This window comes from Parambassis ranga, chromosome 2, assembly GCF_900634625.1.
Source record: "Parambassis ranga chromosome 2, fParRan2.1, whole genome shotgun sequence".
Classification (NCBI taxonomy): domain Eukaryota; kingdom Metazoa; phylum Chordata; class Actinopteri; family Ambassidae; genus Parambassis; species Parambassis ranga.
The window spans coordinates 34,735,228-34,760,440 of NC_041023.1; the positions used below are offsets into that span (position 1 = coordinate 34,735,228).

At 42.6% G+C, this 25,213-nt stretch overlaps 1 protein-coding gene across 9 annotated transcripts in view; it reads right to left on the reverse strand.

The window, feature by feature from the left end:
* nav3 (neuron navigator 3) overlaps positions 1 to 25,213 on the reverse strand; it is a 178,257-nt gene that overhangs the window by 55,215 nt on the left and 97,829 nt on the right. For all 9 annotated transcript variants that reach the window (XR_003669363.1, XM_028394087.1, XM_028394063.1 and 6 more), the window contains 5 exons: positions 24,944 to 25,012; positions 20,196 to 20,338; positions 12,832 to 13,966; positions 10,311 to 10,426; positions 2,280 to 2,388 (listed from right to left, as the gene is read on the reverse strand). Coding sequence is in view for 8 of the 9 variants with exons in the window: in XM_028394087.1 (XP_028249888.1) it covers positions 2,280 to 2,388; positions 10,311 to 10,426; positions 12,832 to 13,966; positions 20,196 to 20,338; positions 24,944 to 25,012 (1,572 nt within the window). In the remaining variant the exon portion in view is untranslated. The remainder of the gene's footprint in view (positions 1 to 2,279; positions 2,389 to 10,310; positions 10,427 to 12,831; positions 13,967 to 20,195; positions 20,339 to 24,943; positions 25,013 to 25,213) is intronic.

Below are 25,213 nucleotides of genomic sequence, written 5' to 3' on the forward strand. Positions count from 1 at the left end.
CTACAAACAAAAAGAACACACGCATATCACATTTACTAAGGAAAGACAATCTTTGGTTCTTATGGAGTTGATGTGTTGATAGTTTGGTGTTTGATCATGCTGGCTTTGTAGCTGGGGAATAAACAGGTATAGAAGGAAATCCCAAAGAGGGAGGAAAAGGACAGTGATGAATATGACAGTCATGTCTGCTGGAGCGTAACAGTGATTAATTACCTAAGGTGCTTCAAAGCTTCATGGCGATTACAGCCATTTCATATCCAGCAGAGAGATTAGGAAGGCCTGGCCAGGCTTTTGTCATCGACAGAACTGGCAATCATACTCCAAGACACTCCTTACATTCAGAACATAAACACACAACACGGGCACACACTCATGGGCTCGCCTCTCCCTTGGACATTAAATCTAATAATTGAAAACGGTGCAGTGGCTTCTACACTATTTCACTGGGTGCTGACATTTAAGACCAGTGTTTCACACCACTCACTCACACAGATACCGTTTACTATACTAATGTGAAGGTATAATGATCCATTTAGCACATACTTCATGCAGACTGCCCTTGTGCGGTTGATGCATGTGAATGAGGCTCGCATCTGAACACCAATCAAACACCTCACACCCTACTCCTGTGGGTCCCATTGCATTAAATGTGATGGTAAGACAAGGGCGCTGTATTGATCGAACCTGGCTGAGACTCCTTTGAGGAATGAAGCAGCAGGAAACAAACACACGAATGCACACACACGGACTGCCATCTGTCTTGGCTGTCAGCAGTCTGGCCACCATTTTCCTCTGTAAATGTGGCATAACACACAAAATAATAGACTGAGAGAGCAGCAGAGATGAGCAGGGAGCCATTGCCTTGGGAGCCGATATATATCAGTGGCTATCATTTTGCCCTCGCCCAAACTGCAGTCTTTTGTACTTTGTGTTAGTAAACTCTTCATGTTGCCCATGGCTCACAGATGGGACAGTCGTATAAGGTGTTGGTTGTCCATTAACTCCTGAATGTCATTACATGTGTGCCAGCTGGTGAGGAAGGTGTTGCCTGCGTTTAATTAAATCCAGGAAATGTGGAGGAGAAGATGGCAATAGAGCGAACATCTGTAATAGCTGGACATAGAGCTACCTGTTGGATCTGCATGATAAACTATGTGGGTGAGTCAGCGATATCAAAATCAGAAGTGCCTTTATTTGACAAGGACAGTGGATGCAGAAGAGAAATGATCTGGATAATCGGTGCTGCTGCTTTCTACCTTTTGGTTATTTTCAGCCGTTCAGTTGTGACGTGTGGGTCTATGGAAAGTGTGTGCCTTTTGTTGATGATGCATGATGCATTGTGTGGAAGTTGAGCATGTCTCGGCTGCAGATATTCAATGTATTACATCAGAGGAAATTGTCACTATAAAGGTCTGCAGCACTAGGAGGACATGATATTCCTATTCCTATTCTATGTATTACCATATACTATGCACACCAGTACCACCTCACTGATCCATGTAGTACCTGTTACACTGTTACACTCTTTCATATCAGGGTCTATGTTTACATTACAACCACCACTCATGTTCTGTTCTGTTCATTGTATGTCTGTATGTCATGTCAATTTATAGCCTTACTTTTAGATTACATTGTTTACCTTGTTTATTTGACCTTATTTAATCTACCAATCTATTTTATTTACCAAATTTTTTATCTTTTATCTTAGTTCACGTCAATTATTATACGTTTTATGTACACACTAATCACTAGGCAAATTCCTAGTAATGTGAAACCTCTTCACTTAGATGGCAATAAACACGATTCTGAATCTGATTCTGATATTCCCTCCTCATAAAGAAGCTCCTATGTCCTTTATATCCCTCTGACAAACACTGAAACCTGGCTCCGTGCTGTAACAGCAGAAGGTGTGGGTGTCTCAAAATAGCCACTGGCAGCCAAGACTGCTTTCTCTGCTTTTGATTTATTTCTGATTGAACCTGCATGACACCAAGTAGGGGGTGAAATCTTTGAGGCCAACTGGGCAAATACCGTAGTGGTTGGACAAATACACAGTACTAATAATATAATACCACTAAAAAAAGAAATAATCATGCAAACCACCAAAGAAGCAGACAGGAGCATTTTTCAGATTTGGGCTTCAATGTGAATGCAGAGTCTTAAAAAACCAGAATCAGTCCCTTGTTTTGCCTTCCACCATATTTCAGTGGGCCAAATAATTTCTCTTGAGTCATGCAACATTACCAAAGAGTGATGGGCTGTACCATCAGTGTGCCTACCTGTGGCTGATCTGTGTCCCTCGTAGACTGGACATGGTTTCTTCCAGGTTCTGCCGCAGGTCAGCAATGTTCTTCACTGTCCTCATGCGTCTCGTCTCAGGGTCCTCTCCTACAGACACACATTTTTTAATAATTTACCAAGAGAAGAGGCCCAAACACACACTTGCACAACACTCATCAATTCCCACAAAAGCTCAGCACGCACAAACAGACAATACAAAAAGTGATGAGGACATCTGACATACAGTATTTCATTAGACGTCTCAGTAGAGGGAACAGAATGATGACTGATCACAACGACAGCCGGCAAGGGTGTACGTCCCTAAACCCCTGGCTGACAATTTGGAGCTCATACAATAAATCAGGCTGTCAGGCTGCACCACAAGCATTTCTTTTACTTTTAAGTAGATATTTTCTATGTATTATTGACATTTTTTCCTTGGGGCTGATGCAGAAATGTCATATTGTGACACCACGCGATCTGTCTGTTAGTTTAGGACACTCATGCCTGCAAAAGCAGTCTTTGTCAGAGCTCCTGAGCTTCTCTGTCATGCTAAAAAAACGTTCTTAACTATTTTCCTTACCCAAGAGCAGCCAGCAGCTAAGAAACTTCATATGTTTACTTCCTCCGTTTCATCTTCCTCTGCATGGTTGCAATGTGGTGCATGGTTTACAAATGAAGCCCCAGTTTCATGGAGACATTACGCTGTTGGTAGTAAGTACAGGGTGGGCAACATTTCAGTACTGTTAGCTGTGGGTGAACACCAATGTATTTGCTTGTCTGTTCCAATTAAGGCCCTGTTTTAGCTTGTCAAGCTAGCCAGTGTCTGCAGGCAACTACCAAAAAATTAACAAGTGGCATGAGACATACAGTAAAATAGATGGTTTACAGTGTTGTCACTGGAAAACCATCTCAGGCTTAGAAACAAGTGGGCCAGCAGGTGTTGTAGCTGCTGTGCTGCTGTGCTGATTTCAGTACACAGCAACCTACTGTGATTACAGTAACTGTGGCGAATAAGGTGCTGTAGAAGGCTGGAAGTTTGAAAAGGCCCCCATGGTCTCCCGTGGTGCAACTTAGTACCAGGGGCAGAAAACGTGTGACGTTTCTATAATCCAGAATATGAAGCCAGAGAGTATTGAAAAAAAAAAAACGCTGAGTTTACCCCAGATATCTGCTACTATCTGGATAAACTTGCAGTAATGAAGTATAACATTCAAATAAAAATTCCACAATTTGCACAGTAGAACACAGTGGTACTGTGTTTGTTGCTGTGGATCTTCTCCCCCTATGATTTGATTTGCACAGACTACTGCGACACTGCCAGTATGTAGCTGATCTTGCACACTGACAGCAGTCTTCCTGTTTTGGTGCATGCTGTGTGACAATAACCCCTGTTAGACTTCCTTAGTTTACCAGGTACAATAAATGTGCTGAAAACTGCCTTAGTGATGGTGTCACTAGATTTATTGAGGTCTCTTTTTTTACAGGGGATCATGTCTCTCTTGAATTGACAGTTTTTCAAGACTGGCACAAAACATTTTTTTTAAGATGCCAATAAAAGATAAAGATATGGGGGCATCGAGATACAGTTGCAGACTGGGGTGAGATTTCAGGTTTTACCAATAACAGTACTCTGTAGACTTTAAGACCAAAACAGTTTATCCAACAATCAAGATTTTCAGAAAAGTCTACACTACAATATCTGTTCAAATGTTTTTCACCTCAAGACTTGACCTCAATTATACAGAACCATACATTCTAATAACCCCACAGAGTAAAGAGCTGTCTAGTATAATTGCAGTCATGTTTTGCTTTGATGAGCATACAGACTAAAGGTTATTTGAGGTCAATATGGTTCTTAACCTGTGATCCCATGTCTGATGTTCATTCAATGATTGCTAATAAGTAATCCATGTGGTCTTGATCCGTGATCTTGCACTAAAGCTTCTAACAGATACCGCTGACCACATTGTGTTCACTGCCAGTGCATAATATCTAATGTGCCCTGAATTTAATCCTGTGGCTATGGATTACTTTAAGAGACACAAACATACTTCTCTTGAATGTATGCTTGAGCTTTTTTTCAGCAGGCTAAAACTCCTTAAGGAAGGGTGCTCTGCTACCATAATCTCAAAGTATTACCCCTGTCTGAGTTTCTCCTTCATTGTAAAGCTTTCTTTTATCATATCTTCACCACTCTTCAACATCCATCCTCTCACCATAACCCTTTGAGAAAGATCCAATTACAATCTTCTTATGAAATGACAAGAGGAGAACTGACCCCAGAGGCTCATCATGAACGGACGCTTCATGCAACATTGAGAAGCAGCCCAAGGCGTGTATTGTGTCTGTGTGGAGAGCAATTATCTGTAGTAGAGTAGCAGAGGTCTTACCTGAACAGTACTGTATGCAATTTCCCCATTGTGGGACTAATAAAGGTTTCTTAATCTTAATCTGTAGGCAAGCTGGAGGTTCTGCAACCCAACTACATCCAACAAGCAAATGGAAACAATACTCACATTGGAGCAATGCAGCATTAGAAAACATATATTCAATGAAAACTATAAAAACTTTAAGCAATTTACTAGCTCAGCACTCTTGTGTTGGATTAAGAAGAGTACGAGGTGTGTGTCATTAAATCCCTTGCACCTAATGACCTTGTGTAGCAGCTGCTTATTCACATTTCTAGCTGCTGTTTTCACCTCAACAGCCAACACTACAGAGAGGTGAGAAGCCACAAAGCCCTCATTTGGATTCAACCTGATGTCGAGATTTTGGCCTGATAAGGACAGGAAGCAGTCAAGCTGAGACCATGCCAGCGTGTGTGTGCGTGTGTGTTGGGGGGGGGGCACAAAAGAAGTGCAGGCACATACAGATTCCCTCTCACACTCACACAAACACAGTTGAAACATGTAGACGTGTAGAGCAAATGCTGCTTGAAATAGAGTTGACTTCATAGAATGCAAATGGCTGCCATTTTGGACTGACGCATTTATGCACACACTCTAACACACACACACACACACCCACCCACACACATACTGTACTGTAACAGCACATGCCAGTTTTCTCTCTCTGCCCCACTCTTTCAATAATGCATGTTAGCTGGTACCGATACCCCTCGTTTCAGCAGAATAATATCAGGGTACCATCCCAATCATTAAAATACACATTGACTACTGAATGTTGCATTGAGCTACAACAACTAGACCTAACTTATACCCCAGTTTGCAGCCTAAATGAAGCTCAGCTGTCACAGATTTCCCTCATTCATAGACAGATGTACCCACATGCAATTTTATGGCCTTGTTGCTGAATATGTTTCCTAGCAGGTGTTGCAGCACATTAAAAGCTTGTTAATATGTATCAACAACAACTGCTCTAAATGGCTAAAAGTGCAAGCTGCCATCGATGCAGCCAGACGCTCTGAAAGCCAAATTTGACTGGTTAAAATGTATACCGGTACCTGTATAAACACACCTTGTAGATAAGCACACATGATGAAAGGTATAATGAACGCTGGCTGCGAAGAAGGTGCAATTAATAAGCGCTGCACCTAGTCCGCAGAGGAGGTGTTTTCCATTACCTGCAATATCTCAAGGTAGTTTTGTATAATGCTGCATCATGCCTCAACCGGCTAAAAGGGGATCAGCAAAAATCTCCTCCCTGCTAAAGCTCACCCTGCTGTGCTGTGCATTTCACATCTACAAATGCAAAATAAAGGGTCTCTCATCAACTGATCAACTGATTACCTCACTCCCATATTTGTTCACATCAGTTTCACATCAAAGAGCTATCTGCTAAATTCACTGTATGGCACTCATCAATACTGCACAAACAACAGACAACCAAATTTGTATGTTTATACAGTATCAGCATTTGTGGGTAAGTGTGGAACCATAACAGAGGAGAAAGTGTGCACTTGTATAGACTGTCAAAATCCTTTTAGATAATGTGTTAAAATAATAAGGGTGTTCTGAGAACTCTGTTTTCCCATCATGAGGATTAAGAAAATAAACAGCTTATGGAAGGTATTTTCTTCACTGTGCACAACTTCCTGCACAAAGTTTCCAAACTGTAGTGTTGTCATCATAATCCACTTAATTAACGAGTTATTCCTAGATTGAGTGTTAACTTACGTGGGCGAGGTTTTGTCTGCAGAACCTGTTCCAGGTCCCCTAGCATGGTGAGGATCACTTCTTTATCCAGCTGAGCCGTTCCTTCACGAGGACCTCCCCCTGAAACCTCCTCCTCTGCCCAATATCCTCTGTCTTTTTCCCTGCCTCCCTGCTTGCTACCTCCCCTGCCTGCTGCTTGGTCCTCGTCTGAACGTCCACTGCTGCCCTCTTCATCTGTCCCTGCCACTTCCCTGGACTTCCGCTGTGGCTCGGTCCTTGGGTGGCCACTGTAAGAAGCCCGCTGGGGCCGCCCACCTGCTGCAGTGCATCGCCATGGGACTGGGATGAGTGAATGTTCTGACTGAGAAAGCACCTTAGTGAGGGAGAGTGACAGGGATCGGGCTCTGGTGCCCCTCACACCTCCGCCCCTTGTAACCGCCTCCTTCCTGGGGCTTCCCTGCAGACTGCCTCCTGCCCGCTGTGTGGAAGAGGAGTACAATGAAGAGTTCTGAGGCTGAGAAAGATGAGCTGGTGGTTCGAGCTCAAAGGAGTAAACCCGCTGCTCCCCTTCACTGAGTAGGGTCAGATTAGTGAGTGAGCGCTGCTTGATCCGGAGGTTGAGGTTGTCAGGGAGAGGCTGAGGAGGCCGCCGAGCTGGGCTCCCTCCCTGATACACAGAGAACTCTGCTCCTCTCTTCATTGCTCACTGCTCCCCTACTTTGTTTTCCAGCTCACCACTTTACCACCGGTGGCTCAATGACTGAAACTATGTATGCAAGTGGATCTACCTGTGCGTGGGTCTCTGCTTCGCATCGTGGTTGCACTGTCACTGAGGTAGGGAAGGAGAAACCGGAGAACGGAGGAGGCAAAGAGATGGGTTCCCACATCCCACGCCTCCCAACTAAGGTCCAGGCGTCAGTGGGCAGGAGGGATAGCAAGCACAGGGTGCAAAACGGAGAGAAAACCACCTCCACAGGCATGTAGGTAAAATCCAGATCCATCCTTGAGCCAGCCCATACTCATGGTCAGACGCTGAGCCAGACGCAAACACTTATTTCTTCCACTCCCTCGCTTGTCCGCATGCTGTCTCTCTGTCTTCTTGGCTCCTTTCTCTTCCTTCACCACAGAGTCAGGGGCGTGGATGAACGAGTCTCCGTGCCTCGCACATTTTCTCTCTCCGCCTCTCCGTGCACACTGTCTTTATCTTTTCCCCTATTAAGTGACAGTCTCTTTTCATTCACCCTTATCTTTCTCCTTCCACCTTCTGTCTCTCCTTTAATTACCACCTCACTGCCACACTTCTCCCGCCTCGCCTCTGACTCTGACGGTTCCTCTCTCCTCACAGCAGAGAATGAGCGGCTGCTGGAGCTGGTGAATGGGCTTACATAGCTCTCCCAGTTCATTCTAACATACAGCCTGCAGTGCTCTCTCTCTCTCTCTCTCTCTCTTACCCTCTCCCTCTCTCTCTGCTCCCTTCTGTTTATCGCACTCTCTTTCTCTTAATCCCCCTCATTCTCTCACTCTCTGTTCACTTCTTATCAATCTTTCCTTACACAATTCTTCACCCTCTCTCCATCTCTCTCCCTCACAGTGTGACAGTGAGTTGTTTGGACAGTGCACCTGTAAGCTTGCAGCCCTGCTGCACCACTCTGACTGCCGACTTAATTAAATGCTATCTTGAGGAGCTAAAATAGCGAGCCCGCAGCTTATCATGGATCAACAATGAGATCACAGTGCTTACATATTCCCATCAATCAATGCAGCCATTATTAGCCCTGTCTCTAACAGTCACATCTGTCTTCCACATATTCCCTAATCCTTTTTACAGATTGCCAGAGGACAGTGGAAGCAGTTGCCTCATAAAACATAATCAAGGTGATCCTTATCATGTGTTGAGAATTTGAGTTACTAATCTGGATGGACTCATAATAAACTTGTTAGCTACACACAGCTAACGAGTTTATTATGAGTTTTTTTACCTACCGAAAAATTACTTTTCATCTCTACCAGTAATTACAGAAACGCTTAAATCAACAAGGATTTTAGTTTTGTTGCTTTGATGTCACTGCTGACATTGGTTTAGCCTGTGCATGTAAAATGAGTATGCTTTCCATGTGGTCATTGTGGTGTGCATACACTTGAATTTCCCTCTCAGAGACTCATTTCTGCATTGCATTTGCGAAGGAGTGGGAAGAACGAAGGATGTGAAATGCCCATGGAACGTGTGACAACAAAAAGCAAGTGTTTGAAATGGACTTTAAACAAAGAGAATGGTCAGCAGCGTAGGCTAATTCTATCCTTGAAATGATGGGCTTTGGAAAAGCCACAACCAAAGCAAAATGTCCAGAATGTTGCTGCCGACCTGACATCCCCAAACCTATAATCACATGCTGTTGTTTGTGCACGCTGTGCTTTGTAGAGTTTGACTGGCTTCACTTTGAACTTGACATCTTAGTTTTCACTGCGTTAGCTGTTGATTTGATTTATCATCAAGCTGAATTCTAGTTTTACTATTATTACAGGCTATTGTTACAGGCAACAATAGGTTAAATGTCAAGACATTACCCATCAGAATCATGGGCGGTGCAGACAGGCATAAGATGTGGGAAAGAGTATAGGAATAGCTGCCCAGCTGCTTAGGGCATTTATGCCATGTGGCATGCTCCCTGACCACTGAGCTTCTAGGTCACTCCAACAGAAAGATCATTCAAGAGCTGCGACAGTGACCACTTCATTTTGAATATGATGATATCCCTCTGTGCCAGCAGGCTTGATAGGTGTATTGCCTGGTTGAACCTCTGATTCTGCCCATTGTCAAGCCTAAATATGCAGTAAGAATTTACTTTGTACTGGTTAAATGTCCCGCAATCCGTACAGTCAGCTGCAGAAGCTCAGTTCTACAGATTTCCACTGTACTGATAATGTTTAAAGAACAATGAAGACGACAGGAGCCATCTCTCTCTGCAACATGCAATACCGCAGTTGTATTGCTGAAATAAAAAATGAACAGTTGAATAGCAGAGCATTATCCAGAGAATCACACCGTGAGCACTTCCTCTTCTTTCCTTGCACATCCTGCTAATATCTGTTTTCCCCAAGTATACAACCCAGTTGCATCCAGCTGTCCAGGTCATCTTCTTCTAATGCTCGCATCCGCTTCTTCTTACTGAATGATTTCAGCCTGAAACCATTAGCTTTGTAAAATTATCTCCACTGTGTAAAGCCCAGCCCTCATTCATTCACATGCACATGTCTGTCTAAAGGTGCTGCATGTCTAAAGCTACCTCTCAGCAAATGATAAATGCTGTGTATCTTGATGAATCTGTCATGGTAACCGGTGGTGCTGCAGTGCTGGGATTGTAACAGGTGATGGCAGCCTGCAGGGGTGTAAACGCAGAGCCACAGATGCTCCCTGAGTCCGCCTGTCAGTGCTGACCTTTTCCCTTCACCGCATGATTCCAGTGCAGAACAGGGATCCCCAAGTAAACACAAATGGACTGATATCGACTCATACACACACTGAAAACACACTCACACATCAGCACACTATTCTAGCCACAGAGGTAGCCTTAAAATCCCAGTACTGCACATTACCTCCATTAACAGAGTCTGCAACCTCCTTTTTCACAAAGAGCAAGTAATCCATATTGTAATAGAACAGTTTTATACTGTATCTATACAGAATGCTAAACCAATGCTAAACCAATTCCATTTACTAATTCATGTGTAGTGGAGAATCACAGAATTATTGAGGTCGACATTAAATGCAAACAACAGAAGAACTTTAAATTCCCATATAACCAAAATCAGCAGGGACAGATGTGTATATGCTGACACGTGTGCACATATACACACCCACACAGAGAAATATTATCTTGATACAGCCCTCAGCTTGTGTGTTAACATCTGTACCTGATATTTCCTCCAGGCACTGTTTGGCTGTCTTGCTGTAGACTAGCTCTCCCTTGGTGGGGCTGAGGCAGGGGTCGGCTGGGGCCACCATGGTGCAGTCATTTTCTGAGAATGTCCTACAGGCACAAAGAACAAATAACACCCAACAGTTACAAAGACAGACTTATATATCTGTTAAACTCCAGCTCGTCCACATCCACAGGGTGAAGTTTCCCCACCATTGTGTTCATTCTGTCCTCTGTTTAGCTGTTTACTGCTGCAAAGTGGTACAATTTAGTTTCATAAACATTTTATGGTAAGTCAAATTTGTGCACAATGTTGGGGTTAGAAGGACAAGCAGCTAAAAGATTTTACAGCTTGATTTTGAGCAAAAGCCAGATTTCTTCCTTCTTTACATGTATCTGTAATGATGTTGCAAGGGGAGATTTGCTGAATTTCAGTGTTTTCTGTGAGTGCTTCTCAGTGTGTGTGTGTGTGTGTTTGTGTGTGTGTGCAGGAAAGATATGTGCTGGTGTGCATCCTCTCTTTGAGCCTGAGCTGCATCACACTCCACTGTTTGTTTGCTGATCTGAAGCAACAAGGACAGAGTCCAATACACTTCATGAGATAACAGTCAGACACACCACAAACACACAAAGCCAGGCACACACAAACACAGTGACAATGAATACACACACACACACACACACACACACACAGCAATGCATAGACAGATCTAAGCTACTATTGCATTCACTCCCTCCCATACACACTTTGCAGACATATACACACTAGGGACCACCACCTGCAGAGCTGCAGATAAAAATTGGCTTCCAATTGCAACAGCGGCATCAGCCTGTGACTTTAGCTCATGTGAAAAAGCTTTTTTTTCTTCCTGTAAGCTTCCTCCACCTCAGTGAATTCACAGACAGACATACTCACTTCCACTGATGTACTGAACAATATGGACCAAAATAAGAAAATGGATATATAGGGGAAATTGTGACTGCTGCAGTGATAAATCATTCACCTAAAATGGACTGTACTACTTTCAGAAGGAAGGAATGAAAAAAAAATCTGTAGCAAATTTTGTGAAAGTGTCTTCAAATTTTGTTTCATCAGCAGATGATCCAAAGAGAAGAATGCCACAGAATCGCCCACATTGTTTGATTGACAGGTGATCTGTGGGAAACGTGAGGCATCGAATTGAACTCAGCTTAAAGCTTTCGGGGATGGCAAAAGAATAACAACATAAGGTGGGCAGAGAAAGAGAAACCTAAAAAAGACATGGATGCCTAATGACGGAAATGAAGCAAAATGCAGCACAGCGGGAGGCTTTTACACTTACTGTGTGCACGCCGAAGGCTTTGGGTGAAGCCTGCTCATGAGGAGGAACATTAATAGAAGAAAAGCATAGTGAAGATAGAAGTTGCAGAAATATGCTCATAGAGAAAAGTATCCTGTAAAAAGACATAAATCTGCACTGCAGCTCAAATAAGCTGCATTCACCCCCCATATGAGGATCAATTTGAATGGATTGTTATTTACTTATTTTACATGTAAGAAACTGCAAGACAGGTTGTGGTTGAGTCTGATGGATATATTTTTGCCTAATTTTACTTATAACAGTCACATTTCAGCTCTCTGCTTCAAATTACTGACCAATATGGCAGCAAGCAGTGAGTGAAAGTCCAAGTTTTTAAATGTTCCTTCAGAAACCTGATGGTGACATCACAGATGGTACATCTACTTTCTTCTATACTCAGTGTCTCTCTGTATTGCTCATTTAGTGAACACATTTCTGCAGAAAGTTCTTCAGAAGGGACTATCGGTCATTATCTGTCCAGCTACTTGTCTGATTTGTGGGAATATAGTGAGGCTAATGCTGGCAGTACCACTGAATATGAAATAACTGACTGTGTATGACAGAGGACTTAGTTGAGAGAGAGAGAGAGAGAGAAGGGTTGATGGATTAAGTCTTGTTTAATGGGATTCATGACTCTCGCCCTATTCAAGCTCAAAGGCAACCTAGGGACTTCACTGGCTCTTCTGTTTTTTCCTGCCCAGATTTACCCACTTCCTGCACCTCTGATAACTGTAATGTCAGGGAACCACACACCAGCTGCATGCCTCTAAACATTAGCTGAATGAAGAGAAAGAGAAAGGGTTCCCGAACGATGCCAATGTCTGGATTCTCACATCAAAGATGAAACCCAGACAGTTAAATAATAGGCTTTGGCAAGCAGCAGGCAGTGGATGTTAATTTGTTCCATAATGACTGTGAAGAGATGTGGAGGCAAGAGCAAAGATGCACAGTGGGGAGTGCCAGCTGATCACTGGAAAAACTCTAATATTGCATTAGGTGTGTGCATGTGTGTGTGTCTGTAAGCATGTGTGTGAATATAATCGTGTGTCTGAATATTTGAGGGTGTGATTTTGAGAAGAGTCAACAAATTAACCTTGCTATGGTGGAAACATGTATTGGAGAAAATGAATTAATACCACAGTTCTTTTAGAACATGCAAACACACACACACCTCACCTGTACATGAAGGGGGCCACAGTGGCAGTATTGGGGTGGTTGTGCTGCTGCTGCTGGGGAAGCTGAACTATTCCGTTCCCTCCAAGTGCTCCTCCTCCTCCTCCTCCACCTCCTCCACTCAGCATCCCACTGGACCCAGACAGGGCTGAGGTGCTGGTGGATGAGGTCATGCTAGTCCGTTTACCTTCTTGTCCCCCAGTGGAGCGCTGTATGTAGAAACTCCCCCCTTGCCCTCCTTTTGTCAGCTTGGCTCTCTCTCCATCTCCTGCCCTCAGGTTGCCGCTGCTGTTTAAGGTGGCCTGATTTTGGGTCTGGGTCTGACTCTGAGTCTTTGCTGTTGATGTTGAAGGAGCCTTCAGTCCTGGCTTTGGGATGCCGCTAGAAGCTGAAGAACCACTGCCATCTTTTTTCCCTGATGATGGTTTTCCTCCCTTGGGAATGAGACTAGCAATTTTGGATGTTTTCTTGTTAGAGTCAGCAAACGTCTCACGCTCTTCTTTCGGTGGAGAGTCCTTAGAGGATTTTGAAGACTTGCTTTTATCCTCCTTGTCCTTGTTTGAGGCCATGGACTTGCTGCTATTGGCAGACGCCTTTGAGTATGAAGTGGAAGATGAAGATGAGGAAGTTTTGCTAGGTGCAGTGAGGGATGATGCTGAGGTCTTTGTAGACATTTGTTTGGCTGTAGCACTGCTACTACCACTGCTGCACACTGACCCTGTAGGCGTCAATCCATCTTCACCGTACTCTGACAGGTCATCTTCTTCCTGTAGAGCCATCTCCACCACAGATGGTGATGCTCTGGAAGCCGATCGAGGGTTAATTAGGCGTAACTTCTCCAGCATTGACCTTTGGGGAGGTGCAACACTTGACCCTCCTTTTGATCCATCACCTCCCTGTGGCTGAAGACCTTCCACGGCTTGGGGTGAAGGAGTGGATGAAGGTGAGTGCGTAGGGCTTGCCAGCATGGATGATGTTGCGCTGTGCTTGAGGTTCATAGACTTGCTGCGCCATGATTTTCCAGCTGTTGGTGAAGGGATGGCAGAGGCCAGCTGCTGCCCACTGAGGCTGGTGGGAACCATCCCACCCATACCGCTCCCGTTCATCCCACTGGAAACTGGGATGCCCCTCACGGTTTCTAAATAAGGAGAGAAATGATGAGAAATGAAAAGAATGATCAATAATGGGTTCACTGTTACTATTTCTGTTCATGTAAGACATGAAATAATGTTCTGCTTGGGCTGTAGTAGTAATCATTGCAGTGCATCTGACAGGTATGGACAGGGAAACTGTATCAAAACTCTTTTGCTATGGTTTCACACACTGTTGACTCAAAAAAGAAACTTTCACGATTTCATTTGAGTGTAAAGTAAAAAAAAAAAGCTTGTTCTTAGTTGACAGGATGTCAGAAGCAAAAAAAAAATAAAGTTTTGGAGTACAGTGTAGCAACATTTCCTTCTTTTATATAGATAATTTTATGCCTTTTCTTCCTTTTTCCTCCGCCTAAAAATAATGGCCAATAAAATTGCTAAAGATAAATGAAGCTCATCATGTAAAAAATGTGTTGTTTTCAGGCACTGAGGATTGACCTTCACTCATGCTGTCAGTCCTTTTTCTACACAACAACCCACAGCATGACAAATAGTCACAGTACCTGATTCAGGCGGGCAGAGACAGACAAAACTTTATCATCTGCTATAAGTAGTCTGAGCTGTTTTCAGAACAAGGATAAAAGAAAAAGAAAGACAGTCATGATGGGGCAGGGCATGGCTATCAGTCAGTACAGTGGTTCCGCTGGCTGTAAGTCACCAGTCTGCAGTTTAAAGCCCCTTCAGACAGGCAGAGGATGGTGGCTCAGACTCAGCTATGGTCAGGGCCGAGACACTTTAGCCAGCTCACACGTTCTGATGGCACTCTTTAAAACCTACCTACCCAATATGCCTGAAAACACTCAAGGTTGAGAATTTTTCTACAAGCTATTGTTTATAGTGTAATTTGAAAACCAGCTGTAAAATGGCCGATAATGATTATGAGTCTTAATCTTATCATGAATTTAAAAGTTTGTTTCAATACAAAAAAACATGTATAACCAGTGCTGTTTACACATAATGGCCAAACTGCATGGATTCTTGGGAAGCTGCTGTACTCACATGTGTCTCTGAGTTAATTGAGAGTCATATTTAGGGCCCGAGCACCAAGTGGTGCGAAGGCCCTATTGTAATTGCTGTGTTTATTCTTCTTCTTCTTCTGCTGAGCCCTATTGAAATGCAAGTGCCTATTATTAGGGCCTGAGCACGAAATGTGCGAGAGCCCTATTGAAATGCAAGCGTTTATTATTATTATTATTAGGACCCGAGCACGAAATGTGCGAGAGCCCTATTGAAATGCAAGTGCCTATTATTAGGGCCAGAGCATGAAACGTGCGAGAGCCCTATTGAAATGCAAGTGTTTATTATTATTATTAGGGCCCGAGCACCAAGTGGTGCCAAGGCCCTATTGTAATTGCTGTGTTTATTATTAGGGCCCGAGCACCGAGTGGTGCGAAGGCCCTATTGTAATTGCTGTGTTTATTCTTCTTCTTCTTCTTATTAATTGTGCCTCTTAACGCTGCATTTTCACCTCTTTGCCGAGAGATTACGTTTGAGTTTTAATGACCTTAACGAACTTCTATGATCATGAAAATTCATACACATGTTCACGGGGGCGTGTCCTAGCAACTGATGGGGGTCTCGTAAGGGGCCGGGGCGAAATGGCTCAATGGCGCCCCCTTGAATTAAAATGCACCTCTCCATAGGGGTTTTTTGGAGTAGGAAGACAAAAATCTGCACATACACAGAACACGTCCAGACGCACATAAAAGTCTCTTGCACCATATATCTATACCACACAGGAAGTCAGCCGTTTTGATTTTGGCAAATTTCAGCGATTTCCACCATTGGTATGCGGACAAACTCCTCCTAGGAATTTTACCCCAATGACTTGATATTTGGTGGAGGTGACCTAAAGGACCTGCTGATCAAAAGTTATCAAAAGCTTTTCTCTAACTTAAAGGGCGTGGCCTCTGTGCCTCGCCAAAGTCTAGCGATGATTCATGATTTCCCCATGAAACTTCGAATGGCTCTCACGCACGCATACTTGCTCTAAACGGCTTCAAACTTTCTGCACGGGGTCAGAGGTCCGCCCTGAACGTCTCTATGTGATGATCTGTGCCGCTCATGGCGCTCCCTTGTGGTAGAGACAGTGCCATGTTCTACACTGACATGCACTTGTCTCTCACTGTTTAATTCTCGCCCGTCATTACACAGCCAAATGAGGACCACAGACTTGAAGTCCCACAGAGACACCTGTGTGGTTTCCTGTATCAGGCTGCCCATGGCGGTGGCGACTGTCAAACCGTTGCCATGAAACATCAACTGCTTATAACTTCGCCTAGGGCTGAACGATTTTAAGAATAAATTGAATTCTGATTTTTCTGGCAAATATTGCGATTTTGATTTCATCCACGAGTTTTAGTGCACATATGCATTTGCAAAGATCACAGAAACTTACATCATACCTAGGGGTGGGTGATATGGCAAAAATTTTATATTGCGATTCTTTAATGATAAAATCACGATCACGATTTGTTTTTACATTGACACTAATTTGCATGTTTCTGTGTAATTGACTTCAGGTAGCCTACTCTGTCACTTCTCAAAAACTATCAGTAGATCTAAAAGTAAAAAAAAAGATAAATAAAAGATATAAATAAAAGATAACATGCACTCAGTATTAGTTTTCAATAAACATGAAAATTTAAATAACAATTACAGAACAAAATAAAGTTTTATTTCAAATAGGTTAAAAAGAAGACTAATGTAATTATGTAAAGTATTATTCAACAGTCATTTAAACAGACTGAAGTGTGCCTCCTAAGGTTAAACAATAAATGCAGTATTGAGACTTAAGTAACTCCTAAAGTTCAATGTGATTTAGAACAAAACTTTAATGGGAATTATATCTAAGGAAAAACGGAGCTGCTGCTGTCACCTCTGTCCACCGTTTACTAGAGTCCTCATATGGAGCCTCTTCATCAAATGCCTGCGTTATTGTTTTGGTGACGTCATTAGCTGTTGCCTCTGTCTGCATCTGATGTACACACGCGGTAGAAGAGCTGCTGATGGCACAACAGCAGCGAACCTGAATATAAGGAGCTGGTAATGTTCAGAGAGGTGCGTACGTGCTTGTAGCATCATAATACATTCGTATACACGCGGCCCTTCCACTGCGACACACGTCGCGCACACAGACACAGGCTTAGAAGACGCGCCGCTGCTGCCGGCAAAAACAGCACCGAACATAAAGGTGGAGTTCGTTTTAGGGACCAGTTCCTCCGTTTTCTTTTCGTTTTCAGCCATAGCATTTGACAAAACAAAACCTGATTCAGTTAGGAGCAGTGCAAAAAACCGTGGCTTTGACGATCTCAAAATCGCGTTGTCTGAGATTGCAATTTTCGGTCTAAAACAATAGATCGTTCAGCCCTAACTTCGCCGTACATCGCCCTAATGTCCTCAAATTTTTGTCATAACGGTCCGGCCCCAGACACGTCTGCATGCTCATGAGTCACCTGCACAGCGCCACCTATAGGAAACCGGAAGTAACTTCTTCTTGACAATTTTCATGCATGAATCAAATGTTTTTGGACGTTTGAAGCAGGTCTTCACTATTCTCATGGTGTGTGGCTCCCACCAGTGGACACATAGGGTACTACAACTGGTATAACTCCACCACGGATGCTCCTAAAATCCTCAAATTTTTTACATACAGACCCAACTCTGACCATGTGTGGACATCTGTGGACAGTGCCACCTAGTGTAAACAGGAGGTTACTGCATACTAACAATTTTTACATATATTGACAGATTTGTTGCACTGATTGCAATGTCTCTGCTTCTGTCTGCCGCCTTTATCCCACCGCTGGCAGCTCGTGGGGGGGAGCGGGGGAGAGAAGGGACGGCGTGGAGGGGAGGGGGCGGTCGCGTGAATGCGGTTTAAATATAAACCAGCCAAAACAAAACTGATAGAATCCCTACACAGACTCTAATTGATATCTAATAAATTAAAACAAAAAAATATGCCGTCACATAGTGAAGACACTTTTGTGTTGGTAGTTTGCAGGAAAACATGTTGTTTGCCCAACAGAAGAACCTTCCAATGTCTATATTGCCATTGGCCACTTTGGATTAAAAGGCAACATATTTATCTCATGTTTATGTTTGTTTAGGCAGCATATGTGTTAATAGCAACATATGTGTCATCAGCTTGTGTGCTTCTGCCCCTGTCTGCATGTGTATCTGTGTGTGTGTGTGTCCAGTCGATCAGCCCTTTCCTTCCCCGATGCTTGCTCGTCTCCACCCTAGAGGTTTTTTTGCAGCGCCACCACACTTTTCACCAGGCAGTGACTTGCTGTTACCGTAGCAACAGACTCTTCCTTTCTTTTTTGCCTCAGTGGCTTAGAAGTGAAACGCCACTTCATCATTGATGGTGGTGGAGCCTGTACTAACACTACATGCCAGATTCTTCAGAAAGTACAAATGCCTAGATTTGGAAAAAAAAAACCTCTAAGCTTTTGAATTTTGGTTCATGTTTCCTTCATGTTTTAACAAGAAAAAAACTTGTATGCATTATGTTGATTAGTTGAAGCTAATTGCATGGCAACAAGTATGATGCTATGCTCTTTGTGCCCTTTGAGCTCATGGTCAGAGCAGATGAGCTCAATTCCTCGACAAGAGGCCACATGAAAATAAACAAATAAAAATAATACTTTCACTGCTTTCTTGAGAGATCAGACCAGTGCCATCATAAATAATAGCATATTCATTTGCACCAATAAGATGAAAGGACCGACAGTAGGTGATGAAAGCAGAGCAATAATAATGTACAAAATTATAAAGCCTCAAATACTGTTAAATGAGGGGAAAGCCTACTCAAGAAGATATCTTAAATGGCCTGTGGCAGACACTTCCTGTATCTATTTCTTCTGCAGTCTCTACAACCTGTTTTTGCCCAGAAGGTTCTGGCAGCAGAGCTGACATTTCCCAAGAATTGATTTTTGCTTTTTTTATTATATTTTATTTTAGATCAAAAATACAGTTTCATCTTCCCTGCAATGAAGCCCCAACAACTGGTGCCTTATCTCTGCAAACTGAGGGTTTTTTTCTTCTGGCAGAAGTCTGCTGTGCTACGTGAACTGGTTGGAAAAAGAAACATCTGCCCTTTGTTACTGCACCCTCCTAGAGAATGATTCTCTAACAACTGATAAAGCTAAACAAAGCAATGGAATTTAAGCTAAATTGCAAAACTAACATAATTGATACGTTTATAACATCTCATTCTCTCTCCTCCCTGTCACTGGTCACCATTCCCTTTGACGAGTTTGTAGACAGAGATTGGAGGGGTGAGTGCACATGTGAACTTTTAGGACTGAAAGAAGAGAGCGTTTGCTGGAGGCGTTTCTCCACTCTCTGTCTGATACCACTCACTGTGTCTCTCCTCCACTGTCATTAACACCACCTGCTGAGCCTTTCTCAGCTCCAAACGCCAAAACCTGGAGCGTGTTTTCTCATCGACAAGCTCACTGAAATGCTTTACAATTAAAAGCTAGACATCATTAGTTAGAAAACATTACATTGCATATAATGTAAGCCAAACCTCTAGGCTTGTCATTATGTCACAAATGGTTATGATTAATATAATGATGAGCCATTAAAAAGGTTTGATTACAGCACTGTATAAGCCAATAAGTCATGATAAATCTTCTGAATGAGCCATGGGGAAATCATAAAGTCATTATTAAAAGAGTTAGTGATCTAAAAACATTCATTAAAACATTGTGATATATTAACTACACAACAGAAAGAAGCTGCTAAAAACTGGTTTTTAATAATCAACTCTGCATTACATAAAAGGTCATACAGTCTAACTGTCAGCCACTTTAAGACCAATCTCTCAAAAATATAATGACTCTCATTAGACTGATCATGCTTGATGGAGCAGCTGCTTGAATTTGCCTCTCTGGCCATCTTCTGCCATGCCTTTGCTACCTCCTTTTAATGGCATCCATTATAACTTACTTTGAATAAAGAGCAGAGGATGATTCAGCAGACAGGTTAAAACTGGTGAAGTGAGAGACTGGGCTTCTCTGCTTCTCTTGCTCCCTTGTGTTGTGTCAGTGGTGCCATCAAGTGGCACAGACGGAGAATGTAAAATTCAGTAGATGCCTCCAGCTACAATCAAACCCCACTAAATTAAAGAGGCAGCTTCTGCACATATTTATTGAGTATAAGTGTGTGTATGGTTATAAATATATAGTTAAATACAGTCCTTACCTCTGTCATTGCCACTGGCATACTGAAGAGGCTTGCTCTTGTCAATGCTGTTGAAGCTCTGGCTTCGGCGGTTGAGGTTGGATGATCCTGGGCTCCTGGAGGCCCCGCTGCCTGCAGCAGGTACTCTGGAGGGCCCTGGTAACCTGCAGGAGACAAAGAAGAACACAGTGCTGGGCTGTTAAGATAATAAACACACATCCAGTCAGTGGACGAGAATAAAACTGCTTTTAATTTTTTTTTTTTTAGATTTATTGTTAGTTCAGCCTCAAAGAAGTCTTTTCTGAAGCAGGTACAGCATCCACTGTGTTCTGTGCAACGCTGGCTTGGGCGGGAGGGACAAAAGAGGGAGATTAATTTTAAGTTTGAGATAGACTGCCTCACACAGGTGAACACATCTAAAGATATACGATGATGGCTATATATTGGTTATTGTGCCCTTCCTCCCTGCAACCCTGCACTCTGTATACTGCTGTACCCATTTGTTTTTCTTTTTTACTTTTCTTGACTTACAAGCAACATCTTCCAGAAGGTTAGAGCCCTCAGTCAGTCTCATTTACTTATACAGACACACAATCTTTCTCTCCAAACACAGTTAAAGCTGCCAATGTCAAATGCTGATTTGCTGTGCTGCAGCACACCCAGAGATTGTTCAAAGAATTATCTCAAAAACCTCTTGTTATTGTTCAAAAAGTGTGCACTGCATTGTGCTCTATGCCAGATGCTTCCATCCATGTGTTTGTTCAAAAACAAATTTTGCAGCTGCTTCATGACAGGATTTATGACAAGCTGAATCTATTTCTACCATTAATCCCACTGGGACTAACAACAGAAATGTGATTTTTGTGAACTGATTCCAAATATTAATACATTATTTTTTAAATAACAATAAACTTTGTGTTTCCATTTATAGCCTGCTTTTGTCAACATTCAGAGAGGCAGAGTAAAGAGTTGGTGTCTCCCTGTCTGAAAGCTGTCGTGATGTCCCTCAGCAACGATAATCAATTTGTTATGCAGAATATGTCACTCATGCCTGTATCGCAGATGGAGCCGAGATGTCGGAGGGAAAAGCTTTTTTAGGTTTGGAATTCTGCAGTGGTCAAAACCCATCAGTGGAAAACATATTTAAGATGTTCCATTTTGTCTTAAAAGTCTTTAAAGCAGCACAGAAATACACTACCAACGTCATCTGGGAGAAAAAGTTCAGTTTTTCTTTACTCCGTACTGATTGAAACAATCAGATTTTATGTATCTAGCATCCTCCTGTGTTTGTGTGAATACAGTGCATGTAAATGTGTTGGTTGGGCTGCCAAACAGTGGTGGAGAAACTTGCTGCAGATGGTAGAAATATGCCTAATACGTTTAATGATCTTTTCCTATACAAAAAAGTAGTTTTAATGCCTAAAACAAACCATGGGTGAAAACAAAAGTGAAGTCATGAAAAACAACAGCAACAGTCTCACAAGGAAGACATGAACCCCAGTCTCCCTGTCTCATCTATGTGAAAGCAATGCTGTAACCACCAAGTGGTTCCACATATCTGCAACATCACCAGCAGCATCTATTTCCTCTCCATCACTACAGTGTCCTATCAAAAAAGTCGTGTAACAGAAGCTGCTACATTGCACTGTTGAACTATTTTTGAACATGACATAAAACTGAATCAGCCACTGAAAAGTGCTCCCAGTTCATCCCTTAGGACAGCTTTTGATTTGCAGGGGAAGGCAGCTCCACTTACTGATATGAGTAAAGCAAATTAGGCCTTCAGCCCCAGGGCTTTTCAGACTAACTAAGCATCTGCTGCATTTCTGATGCAACAAGAAACACAGAAAGCATTCTATAAAAAGGAAGCACTTTTATTACAGCAGCAGAGGGAGATGAATGGTATCTAATTGCAAAATTCAAGTTTACTTGGGTGTCTCCCTTGGAAAAATAGAACAGGGCTCAGAGATTAGGCAACCTTCACAGCAAAAGTCAGAGCAAAACTTCCTAATGTGTCACGTGCTGAGCAATGCAAAGACTGTTTTGTGCAAGAATAAAACATTCCCCAATGCTAAAATAACTGGCATCAAGAAGCAAGAAATCTGCCAGTCACTTACTTCTTTGAATAAATAATATCCTGTTTTCACATCATCCACATTGCCAAAAACAGCAGACTGTTTACAGATGCAGATCCAGTCTCAGTAACTCACTGAGCTGCAGCTAGAGGTGGTCCTCAGCCCAGAGCTCAGGCTGCCGTTCAATGGGATGAAACTGATGGATGTGTACAGTAGCAAACACGTAGAGCAGAGTCAGACAGAATGAGCAAGAGGAAAGAAGAGAACTGAATATTGATGAACTTATGAAACATATCCAAAGCCCCTCAATCACATGAAAACATGGGAACATGCACTGTTAACATCTGCAGCATTAGTGTCAAGCCTTTATATTAACACTCAGCACTAATAAAAAAAGTGATTTATTAAAAAAAAGAGTAAAAGAAAGAAGAATTGAAAGAACAAAAAAAGAGGTGAGAGAGTGGGGGTGCAGAAGAGTTGGGAAACACAGGACGAAGACACAATCAAACTCAGACAAAAGAAAATTAGAGATAAACAGCTGCAAATGAGAGAGAGATTGAGGCAATTCAGATGGAAACCTGAGGTAGTTTATCATGCAGTTCTTTTATCCTCAAAAATACTTGTTTGATCATGCATCAGCAAAATGGAAGCCGAGAAGGAAATGTGATGCAATATCTGGACAGTGATTTTTGTTCCAGAGTAGACAGAGGGGAGGCAGAGAAGCCTGTTAGCACTGGTTAGCAGTTTATAAAGGGAAGTGAGCAGTCTTCCCTTCCCTTGCTAAAGCTTTTCCAGTGTCTCAGGCCTAGTTATTAAAAGATTAAAATCAGTTTTTAAGGCATCTTGTGTAGCACATCTGGCATCCACACCACCAGCCAAAGCCACATCAGGCTTATTAAAAAAGAAGCCACAAGTAAGCGGGTGGCCAACAAACTGTCAAACATCACCCCCTGCTGCTAAGACGATGAACTCTATGGCCCTTATCACAGCTACATGACACATCTATCCATCCGTTTTCTGACAGAATATTAAACTACACTAAGTACTGGTGTTAAAGCAACTAACCCTGGCAGTGATAAGCTGTCTTTAGAGCAGAGGGGTTAGGATCAGTTTATTTATTCATGTTCAAATCTGGTTAGATGTCCTCATCAAATACCTTTAAAATATAAATCGACTGCCCAAAATAAGAACCTTGAAATGCATGAAAAGCTTCTTGTTGACACCACTGCTCATACTCAGATAGCAGAACATGAGAAAAGCCACCAAGGGAAACAAAGCTGTTGTCTTGGAGCTATGCGCATATTTAACAGTTTCTTAAAATACCCTCTGAGAGGGTAATACGAAACCATGCTAACAGTGTACTTAACAAAAATGGAAACAATCTGTACAAGTGGCTGTGAAAGTGAAAAGGGCTGCTACTGCTGCTGCTGCTGTAAACAGGGCAGTTCCTTTAGCTCCTGCTAACGAGCAGAAAGTCCCATAAATAACAAGACAAACACTTGCACCTACAGGGAGACTCTCTTCAACACATTTAGCACAGTTTCAGTATTTCTTGCTAAAACTTTCTAGTTTCAGGGAGAGCAGACAACTCATGGCAAACACACAGAAAATAAGATGATGACAGGGGGATGCTTACACTGTCACTGGCCTCTAACATGAGTGATTCCTATATTCATCTGTACGTAGGAAGTGAAGAGCAATTTCTGCAAATATGCCAGGAGTGAGGTTTTCTATCAGTGATGTGAGAGGGCAGATTACCACCCATGAGGCTGGAGCTGCTGGCTGCAGCATTTTTGCCATTGCTGAAGAAGAATTATTTGCCAGCACGGTGGTTCTCACTGCCTCTGAGTTGGAACAAATGCATGCATCAGACAGCTGTACTGGGTGTGTACATGCATGGGTAGATCTCTTTGTGTTTACACTGAATGTAAACATGGCAAATGGTACACGTAAGTTCACAAACTCACATCTGACACCTAAAAGTTCATTTGAGGCCTGTGCCTTGCTGTCAACTAGCTACTGTTACACCTTGGCAACACAAAGAGTTTCACTATAATGCCTGGTAGTTTATTTAGCAGTTGCTTTTATGCCAGGATGTGTAAAATGGCTTTTCCCAAAGCATGCATTACACTGAGGACCACTTTTATATCAATAAAAAGCACTGGACTGAGGACATGGATTAGTAGAATTTAAGTGCAACTTAAAGCAGCCTATGTGCAAACACTGCAAGGTAATCCCCAATGTCCTCTTTTGTTTATAGGTAGGTAAGTGTGTGCTTGATTTTGCTACCATATTTAGCCTTGATGAACCTGCTTTCAACACAAAGAGCTGTGAGCCTGTTTGACTACACCAGACAAATTGCTCATAAGTAAAGCTACTGCACAATCAAAAGGAACCTGGGATTCCAGAAAACGCATCACACTGAAAACTGAAAAGTTTATGACATATCTCTTCTCATATCTCAGATATCTCGAGTGAAGTCCTGTAAGAGAGGCTGTCCTCTTAATAGTTTAAGCTACACCCGGCTGAAGAATCCTTGAGACAAACATTTAATCCCTATCAGTTGTTCCTTAGCTGAGTCTGACTATCGACCTCTGACATGCCTGCAGTGATAACAGAGTATCACAGAAAGGCACAGGTGCATGTAAAAATAGCTCAATAAAATGAATGAATTTTAGGATCTGCTGCATTTACCTTGTGTTTTTCTTCTGTGGTGACCCTATTCCACTGTGGCCCGGAGGACTTGCATATCGTGCTGTGAGACTGGAGTGAGAGCAGAGAAGAAGACAGATCACTGTTAACACAGTTAGATGAGGAATGAGACCAGCGTCTTGCTGGAATCTTCTTAATCCATGTCTTAATGTAATAATGTGAGTGAGAGGAGCCATTCAGATACAGGCAGAGAGATAACCAGTGAAAAAAGAAGCACATGGAAAATACTATAGCATGCCAACGCACATTTCT